At 32.4% G+C, this 10194-nt stretch overlaps 1 protein-coding gene and 1 long non-coding RNA gene across 3 annotated transcripts; one reads left to right on the plus strand and one right to left on the minus strand.

The window, feature by feature from the left end:
- The first annotated feature begins 1297 nt into the window (after positions 1–1297).
- Positions 1298–7677, plus strand: LOC137638383 (tripartite motif-containing protein 5-like). Of its 2 annotated transcripts, none has more exons than XM_068370415.1 (6): positions 1298–1498; positions 3459–3586; positions 4141–4839; positions 5114–5431; positions 5994–6133; positions 7261–7677. In XM_068370415.1, exons 2-5 carry the CDS (start codon positions 3500–3502, stop codon positions 6084–6086), a joined length of 1197 nt encoding a protein of 398 aa, XP_068226516.1. In that variant the 5' UTR covers positions 1298–1498; positions 3459–3499; the 3' UTR covers positions 6087–6133; positions 7261–7677. The 2 variants fall into 2 exon arrangements, with proteins under 2 accessions (XP_068226516.1, XP_068226517.1); XM_068370416.1 differs by having other exon boundaries at positions 1299–1498; positions 5114–5416.
- LOC137638385 (uncharacterized) lies at positions 7507–8333 on the minus strand. Its single transcript, XR_011044129.1, has 2 exons — positions 7671–8333; positions 7507–7561 (listed from the first exon to the last, which is right to left on the minus strand). It is a non-coding gene; the product is annotated as an uncharacterized lncRNA (long non-coding RNA).
- Positions 8334–10194: the final 1861 nt, after the last annotated feature.

Below are 10194 nucleotides of genomic sequence, written 5' to 3' on the forward strand. Positions count from 1 at the left end.
ATTCAATATATCTTTGTAGGTTGAAGACAATTTCACTATAATATTTCCTACTGGTAATGGAATAAACAAAACATAATTAATCTTGGTTAGGTTGGTAATACTTCATCATGCGTTCGATTTCATGCAACGGTTTGAAAAAGGTCAGAAAAGTTAATTATTTTTACCAGAAATACTTCAGTGAGGAATTCATGCAACGGTTTCAAAAAGGTCAGAAAAGTGACTTTTATTAACCAGAAATACTCCAGTAAGAAATATCATAAACCTTTTTTAATATGTTAATTATAATTATAATATATTCCATATGTAATTAAAGTTTATATTGAATGATTGGCCATTGGTTTAATAAATATATTTAGATTAAAGCCAAGGTCACTGATTTAGAGAAAAGAGATGGAACGTTTGTGTTATTATGTTGACGTCTGATTAGAATAACTAGAAAAGTAAACAGTTGGAATTTAGAAAAAAATATTTTAGATGTTAGACAAAGCAAATTACCAAATAATGAGGGAAGAATTTAAGATCAACTATATATATATATATATATATATATATATATATATATATATATATATATATATATATATATATATACACACACACACACACACACACACACATATATATATATATATATATATATATATATATACATATACAGTATATTATACGGTATATATATATATATATATATATATATATATATATATATATATATATATATATATATATAATTTATATATATATATATATAAAATCGAAAAACAAATTTAAGAAATTTGAATTTGCAACAAAATTTGATGTCTTCTTACATAGTTTACATATAATATATGTACTAAATTGTTATTTTATATTTCTTATAAATGAAATCTCATATATAGGTATTTATTTCCTCATTTCCTTTCTTCATTGGGCTACTTTCTCCTGTTGGAGCCCTAGGATTTGGAAGATCATGCCTTATCCAATTAGGGTTGTAGCTTAGATATTAACTATAATAATAATATTAACAGAGGAGATAAGATAATAACTGAATTACTGAGTAAGGTGAGATGAAGGGTCAACATCACCTAAAATGAAATAACCAAATTGTCATACTTTGAACTTTCCACAACTCAGTTATTGAACGTGGCAGTTGACTCTCAGAGCAGGGTTACCTAGGCTAGGGTAGGGGCCTACCTAGGTAGCGGTGGGTAGGAGTCATGGAACGTCCGGTTGTGCATGCATGAGAGAGAGAGAGAGAGAGAGAGAGAGAGAGAGAGAGAGAGAGAGAGAGAGAGAGAGAGAGAGAGAGAGAGAGAGAGAGCCAGCCCTCTGTTTAAGAGAGCTGAATCACTCACCTTGGTGTTTGGCCACTACTTGTAAACATAGTGTTATTTCTCTCATATTTCCCAGTGTAATTCTTAATTCTGTGATGTCATCTCATTTACCGATTGTGCTTTGAAAGTGCCTCGTTTTAGACTTCATTTGATTGTTGTGTGACATCGAATCGATGGAAATCAAGGTGAGAAAAATGGATTCCTCGCATATGGTAACATCATGAGCATGACGAATGGTAGATTTTATTAATACCAAAATAATGGAATTTCTTATAGTTTTTTTTAATCGTAACGTATATTGCATAGTTCCAGGTATCTTGTGACTTTATTTTATCTACACAACAGGCAATGTCATTGCTTAAATCAAGCCTGCATTGCATATAATGACGTAGTAGGTGCAATGGCTGATTGTTTACATATTGATCTCTTCGTAAAGTTGCGTTTTAAAGTAAATATAACATGTTTATTTATTTAATTAAACAGAAAAAAAGGTTTTATTTTATTATTGCTGAATGTGGAATGTAATAATCAGCTTGGTGTAATTTTTTATCATGAGTTTCAGATTAAAAATGACATTTCTTTAGACAATCATATCTTTCAGTTGCGAAGAGAACGGTTTTCAACAATAACAAATACAGCAATGAGAGTTTTGAATGACCTAAATATACCCAAATTTCTTTGGGGGGGTTTTAAGGATTTTAAAGAAGGAAAAACACAATGGTGTTTTTTTTTATGGAATTTGATCAGTGTATGAGTTTAATATATTTATTTATTAAATTGTATAGGCCTATGAATTATATAGACCTATTCATTTATTGATGTAGTTAAGGTCTAAGAAGAAATGCACAAGTGAAAGATATAAATGTTACATAGGCCTATGAATTTTATAGACATATTCATTTATTAATGTAGTTAAGGTCTAAGAAGAAATGCACAAGTGAAAGATATAAATGTTACATAGGCCTATGAATTTTATAGACCTATTCATTTATTGATGTAGTTAAGGTCTAAGAAGAAATACATGAGAAGTGAAAGATGTAAATGTTACATCGGCCTATGAATTTTATAGACCTATTCATTTATTGATGTAGTTAAGGTCAAAGAAGAAATACATAAGAAGTGAAAGATGTAAATGTTACACAGGCCTATGAATTTTATAGACCTATTCATTTATTGATGTAGTTAAGGTCTAAGAAGAAATGCACAAGTGAAAGATATAAATGTTACATAGGCCTATGAATTTTATAGACCTATTCATTTATTGATGTAGTTAAGGTCTAAGAAGAAATACATAAGAAGTGAAAGATGTAAATGTTACACAGGCCTCTGAATTTTATAGACCTATTCATTTATTGATGTAGTTAAGGTCCAGGAAGAAATGCACAAGTGAAAGATATAAATGTTACATAGGCCTAAGAATTTTATAGACATATTCATTTATTGATGTAGTTGAGGTGTAAGAAGAAATACATAAGTGAAAGGTATAAATGTTACAGATTATTTTATTAGTGGCAGATTATTTGTATACTTTTTGCCAGAAGTTTATTTGTGCAAGTATAGATTATTTTAGCGATTATAAGCAAATAATAAATGCTTTTTGCTAAGGAAATTAATTGGTTAATTAAATATTGATAAAAGATTAAGATAATGAAGATTACTGAAAATATATTTTGACTGATCATAAATTATTGATAGATTTTGAATTTTATTGTTGAAGATAACACTATATATTGTGAACCATAGATTTTCGAAGATAATGACACTATATTTATATTGTGAACCATAGATTTTCGAAGATAATGACACTATATTTATATTGTGAACCATAGATTTTCGAAGATAATGACACTATATTTATATTGTGAACCATAGATTTTCGAAGATAATGACACTATATTTATATTGTGAACCATAGATTTTCGAAGATAATGACACTATATTTATATTGTGAACCATAGATTTTCGAAGATAATGACACTATATATATATATTGTGAACCATAGATTTTCGAAGTGTGTTATCTGTAGTGCAACACACACACACACACACACACACACACACGATAACATATCAGACTAACCATAACATCATTCTCCGAATTATTATCTCTTTTATTTACTGCTTACACTGGCGGTCCCATTTCAGGCTTTCGGAGTCGAGAGAATCAACAGAGAGAGATATAACCTATGTATTCTATAGACTCGGGATATAACAGTCAGGTGAATAGGCGTAAGAAGTATAGGCGAAGAATATTATCAACTTCTATAGATATGGTAAGTGCATTATTATTATTATTATTATTATTAGTATTATTATTATTATTATTGGTTTGATATATATATATATATATATATATATATATATATATATATATATATATATATATATATATATATATACATATATACACGATATATTCATTATTGGAGTTAATACGTGTTTTTGTTCAAATTGAAGAATTATATATTATATTAGTAACTGTTCCCAAAATTGTCAATATTTTAATTTTATATATCTACTAATTCTTATATATATATATATATATATATATATATATATATATATATATATATATATATATATATATATATATATATATTTATATATATGTATATATAAATATAAATACATATATATATATATATATATATATATATATATATATATATATATATATATATATATATATATATATATATATATATATATATATGTGTGTGTGTGTAGATGCTCTCGAGCAAAGATCTGGCAGTAACCTTTTTTTTAAGGGTAGAAATGGTAATGAATTTTCTTCTGAACGACTAATTTGGCAATGCATTATTAACAGGACTCCAACATCTCCCAAAACAACGTTATCAGCGGCAAGAACTGCGCCGTTTGCTTCGGTTCTTACACGGTATGTGGAAGGAGACCAAGAAGCTTACCCTGCGGTCACACTTTCTGTACTAAGTGCATCGCTTGCAATCTTCGAGAGGGCACAATCATCTGCCCCAGTTGTCGGGTAACTTATGATGCCGAGTCACCCTCAGAGTTCCCCATTAACTTCGGCCTTGAAAATGTTTTGCAGGAATTCACGTCAAGCGATTCATTCGCTGCCGGGGCATCGTCCCCAACGAGCAAAGAAGGCAGATGTATAAGCAAAAAGCTCAGATCTTTAAGACAGGAGCTCCTATTCGGTGTAGAAGAACTAAGCAAAACCAGCAGGGGCCTCAACTTGCAGCTCAATCAGTACGATCATCAGTTAGGAACTTGGAAGGAGGACCACTTGACGTTCACTACTCAGCTAGAGGACATGGTCAAAGCTATTGACAAGGAGTCGCAGAGAGTGAAAGATGCGATTCAAGAAGAAGAGGATGAGAGGAAGAAAATGGAATCAGCACGCGATCACCTAACCGCGGTGTCTTCTACGAAGGAAATCCTCGTTGCCGTTGAAGATGTGAACCTCTGTCGAGAGGATCTTGAAAACTGGATCCAGAGGGCAAATGAGAACTTCCCAAATGTAGAAATTGTCACTAAGTCAAAGGAGGTTAGTCGGTGAGAGAATCATGTTCAAGATTATATTAGATCAAGTCATGTGATTGAATTCAATGTTTCATAGTAAGTTAATTTTGATTTTGGGATTTGTACTGCCACTTCATTCCATAAAGTTTATGATAAATAGTTCACAACAGCCTTTGAATTGTATAAAATTTTTATTTTAGTAATTGTCCATTTTCAATGCTTCTGCTTTTATTAATGTACTCTTGTGAGATAATGATTTATCCAAATGACTTGAAAAAACAATGGTTTCACCTCAACAGCTTCGGGAACGATACAAAATAGAGCCACTGAAAATAGTCACTCTTGAAAATGGCGAAACTTCATCTGCTATAGGACCAGGGGAAGATGCTGGTAGCCAATGTGGGAGTAGCCCATCAACATCCAGAATTGCGGACTTAGAAAGCGCAACTCTAGAAAACCAAGCACTTGCCTCGTCTCTCAGTGTTCAAGACAAAATCGAAAACACACTGGACAGCGCCATCTTTTGGCGCGAGTCGAAGGCTGTACAGACAGATGACGCACTTTGGCGGGAAAATCACGGACAGCTGGCAACATCCTCTAATGTGAGTTATCTTCAGGCAAGTTCTATCATCTTTATCATTCTTGTTGACATAGATAAGTAGATTTTATTATCTGATCTGCATCATTATTGTTGTTGTTACAGCTGCTCTTATTATGATCGAGTTTCCACCTCATATTGTGAAGGAACTTGGGACTCTACTATGTTAGGTTAGGTTAGTGGAGGGAAAGGCAATGTCACCACTAGAGCAAACAATGGCTTTTGTTGACTCAATTTGTAGAGCTAATGATACTATGCTGTTTCCATTATTGTTATTATTGTTTGTACTACTACTACTACTACTAGTACTACTACTACTACTACTACTACTACAACAAGTTAAAGTAGAATTCTACAAGCCAAAATGGACATTAAGAAAGATTGTTCGGTACAGTACTTGAAAAAGTACCTGAGAATTGGATTAAATGCATTCAATTTGTAGTGGCCTATCCACTGGTTTGATGAATAGCCTCCAGATGAGAAACTGTAGTATTGTGAAATTTAATAATTGTTTGTATATCTTCAAATAGAAATATATGGGTTTGACAGGTGATTTAATAGTTAATTCTTTATCCAATTAGGCTGTGATCGACTTCTTAACCTCAAGCTTAAATGTGAAGCACTTCCTGAAGTCCACATTGTCAATGTTCTTCCAAAAAGATAAGAAATCTTAAGGTGTGATTACAATTGGCAAGAGTGCTTCTGTAATGATTAATATAAGGTAAGTTGTAGTTATTGTCCAGTGTAAATCATCATCACCATCATCATCTCCTATGCGTATTGATGCAAAGGGCCTCGGTTAGATTTCACCCGTCGACGCAAAGGGCCTCCGTTAGATTCCACCCGTTGACGCAAAGGGCCTCCGTTAGATATCACCCGTCGACGCAAAGGGCCTCCGTTAGATTTCACCCGTCGACGCAAAAGGCCTCCGTTAGATATCACCCGTCGACGCAAAGGGCCTCCGTTAGATTTCACCAGTCGACGCAAAGGGCCTCTGTTAGATATCACCCGTCGACGCAAAGGGCCTCCGTTAGATTTCACCAGTCGACGCAAAGGGCCTCTGTTAGATATCACCCGTCGACGCAAAGGGCCTCCGTTAGATATCACCCGTCGACGCAAAGGGCCTCCGTTAGATTTCACCCGTCGGCTCTATCAGGAGCTTTTAAATCAATACTTCTCCATTCATCATCTACCTCATGCTTCATAGTTCTCAGCTATGTAGGTCTTCCAACTCTTCCAGGACCTTTTGGAGCTAAATTGAAAATTTGGCAAACTAGTCTCTCTTCGGGAGTGCGAAGAGCATGCTCAAACCATCTCCATCTACCTCTCTCCATGATCTCATCCACATATGGCACTCGAGTAATCTCTCTATTTATAATGTAAATACAGTGTTATTTCTTTGGAGAATTAAAATAACCGATCTTAGCCTTTTTAAAGCTTCTTGTTTGTGGTTTAAAAGATTGTCTTTCATTTTAGCATCTAGAATTTAACATTTGAAACAGCTTTTTGAAATATTTTCTTGGTAATGTATTTTACAATTGTTATAGTTGTTTGGTTATTAATAGTGTTAATTTATATAAGTGTGTACAGGGGAGGTTTATCAGGAGAGTTAGAAGGTTAATTGAGTATTTTTACACACACACACACACACACACACACACACTCTCTCTCTCTCTCTCTCTCTCTCTCTCTCTCTCTCTCTCTCTCTCTCTCTCTCTCTCTCTCTCTCTCTCCAATTATATCAAACCTGAAAGTTACTCTTGTCATTGACCATAGCTGCTGTAACACCAATTTTGTCAAACTAATCATTAGTCAACATAGAGAAATAACATTTGATTTCCTTTTCAGAGAAACACTTGAAAAGTCTCCAGTCTTCAGCCTTCGTAAATCAACTCTAAACTGAGTATGGTATACTGAAGAATATTCATTAAAGGTAATGATATAAGTAAGTGCACAATGTAAGCATATACGTATTTATAACTCGTGTATGTATTCATTACTGTTTACCTTTGGGCTAGAAAACCTTTATACATGATTGTATAGGCCTACGTCGTATGCATATAGTAACAATACTTTTATGTATGCATTCATGTGTATGGATTCATTACTGTATATCTATGGGCTAAAAAAACTTTATGATTGCATAGGCCTAAATCGTATGCATATAGTAACACTATTTTTCTGTATGCATTCATGTGTATGGATTCATTATTGTATACCTTTGGGGTTAGGGAAACTTTATATACGATTGTATAGACCTAAATCTTATGCATATAGTAACACAATACTTTTATGTATGCATTCATTTGTATGGATTCATTATTGTATACCTTTAGGGTTAGGGAAACTTTATATATGATTGTATAGACCTAAATCTTATGCATATAGTAACACTACACTTTTATGTAGGCCGATTCAATACAGTATACCTTTGGACTAGGGAAAGTTCACATATGATTATATAGGCCTATACCGTGTGTAGAAGCTCCCATTCTTGTTCTCCTTCCATGCTTATAGAATAACTGATTTATTTTTAGCTTTATTTTATTACTTTTACATTTATATTTTTTATTTTTTTTATTCTTTATGTCAGAAGCCCAATAGTTTTGAATCTGAAAATTAACTCTAAACCGAAAAGATTATATTTTGCGAAAAAAAATCTTTATTTTATATTAGGCCTACTATTGCACATTTCATGAATTACAGTATGTATATTTTAAAGTGTTTACATACTGTGATAAATTTAATTTGCTATTAATCATCTTGTGATGATCATAGTTATTTTAAGAATGGTTTCATCAGCCGAATTCTCAAATAAATTTTCATAACGAAAAGAATTTATATTTTCAGGAAAAAAACAAATATTATTTACGCTGTTCCTTTACTGTGAGGGAAATGAAACTATCTTTTCTCAAATAAGAAATTATTAATTTCTATTTTTGAAAGAAACTTTACCCTTGTACGAAGGCCAGCATTGCAAACAATATTTTTACATATCTTGATTTGAAAGCCACCAAGAAGGAATGTCGAAGTTACGCATCAAATTGTTTAGTACTATTTTCTACGAGAGTAAAACTGTCTTTCAAAGAAAACGTAATTTTAACGGTAAATATCATATTCCGTACAGAAATTGATAGGACGAAAATTTAGCATTGTTTTTATTTTTGCTTGATTAATTGCATGATGAATTTGATAGAAATGAGAGAAGGGATTTTTTTTGTTTTTGGAATGGGACTTATTCTTTTATTCTTATGCATTATCATATATTCTTGATATAATCTCTGGTAAATATGTGAATCCAAATAAAGATATGTATATCACTTTCTTTCATGTTTATCTACCAAACCTATGGAAATACGGTGAAAAGTTTTAGAAAATTTACAGACCCCCTAAAATACAGAAATTTACATAGACTGTGTTGATTCAATTACTGTTTCTATATCGATCCATAGTATAGATTTAGCTAATTTAGAAAGCCTTTGACAAGGTGCTGATATCTCTATGAATAATGATGGGAATAACACTGAGACAGAAAAAAGAGCAACACGTATACGAGAGAAAACTAAAGTAGAGGATATTCTAACAAAATAAAAGCAAAAGAAATGGACATTGGCAGGACATATAATGATAATGCCAGACAATAGATGGACATTAAGAATAACAGAATGGGTCCCTAGAGATTGTAAAAGAAGCAGGGGAAGGAAAAGACAATGGTTTGATGAGCTAAGAAAATGTGTCCATAGAGACTGGCATAGAAAGACCATAAACAGACGAGAGTGGAAGGACATGATCAAGTCCTTTGCCCTGCAGTGGACTACAGCTGATGATGATGTATATTTGTTGCTTTGTATGAGAGAGAGAGAGAGAGAGAGAGAGAGAGAGAGAGAGAGAGAGAGAGAGAGAGAGAGAGAGAGAGAGAGAGAGAGAGAGAGAGAGAGAGAGAGAGAATACTTTAGTTGGAATTAAATGTTGACGTTAAATCTTGCTCACGAAACTCAATATATTCATGATCAGATACTAGAAAATTGTCTCCTTTGATTTCATCAATCAAGGGGTTAACTACTTCACTTTAATTGTCCTGTGGATACTTCTCACTTGGTAAAGGTAGATGCGTGGAGAAATGATTTAATGGGCGCACTTAAGTACTTGGACAAGATTTGAAAGGTGCAGATTCCTACTTAGATATGATTTAAAAGGCAGATACGTACTTGGACATGATTTAAAAGGTGGAAATGAGTACATTGACATGATTTAAAAGGCGGAAATACGTAGAAGACATGATTTAGAATGTAGAAATACGTACTTAGTCTTGATTTAAAAAGGTGAAAATAAGTACATTGACATGATTTAAAAGGAGGAAATACGTATTTTGGACTTGAATTAAAAAGTGGATACGTACTTAGACATGATTTAAAAGGTGGAAATAAGTACATTGGCATGATTTAAAGGGAGGAAATACGTACTTAGACATGATTTAAAAGGTGGAAGCACGTACTAAGAAATGGTTTAAAATGTGGAAATAGTACTTAGACATAATTTAAAAGGAGGAAATATGTACTTAGACATGATTTCAAATGTGGAAGTACTTACTTAGACATGTTTTAAAATGTGGAAATAGTACTTAGACATAATTTAAAATGTGGAAATATGTACTTAGACATGATTTAAAAGGTGGAAATACGTACTTAGACATGATTTAAAATGTAGGATTATGTACTTAGACATGATTTCAAATGTGGAAGTACTTATTTAGACATGTTTTAAAATGTGGAAATAGTACTT

The sequence above is a fragment of the Palaemon carinicauda genome, chromosome 3, assembly GCF_036898095.1.
Source record: "Palaemon carinicauda isolate YSFRI2023 chromosome 3, ASM3689809v2, whole genome shotgun sequence".
Lineage (NCBI taxonomy): Eukaryota > Metazoa > Arthropoda > Malacostraca > Decapoda > Palaemonidae > Palaemon > Palaemon carinicauda.

Bases quoted from the DNA above. Each gene is read 5' to 3' on its own strand.
- LOC137638383 (XM_068370415.1), top strand. From the start codon at position 3,500: ATGTATTCTATAGACTCGGGATATAACAGTCAGGTGAATAGGCGTAAG. The intron at 3,587-4,140 runs GTAAGTGCATTA...CATTATTAACAG, and splicing joins TATCAACTTCTATAGATATG to GACTCCAACATCTCCCAAAA. The intron at 4,840-5,113 runs GTTAGTCGGTGA...TCACCTCAACAG, and splicing joins TTGTCACTAAGTCAAAGGAG to CTTCGGGAACGATACAAAAT.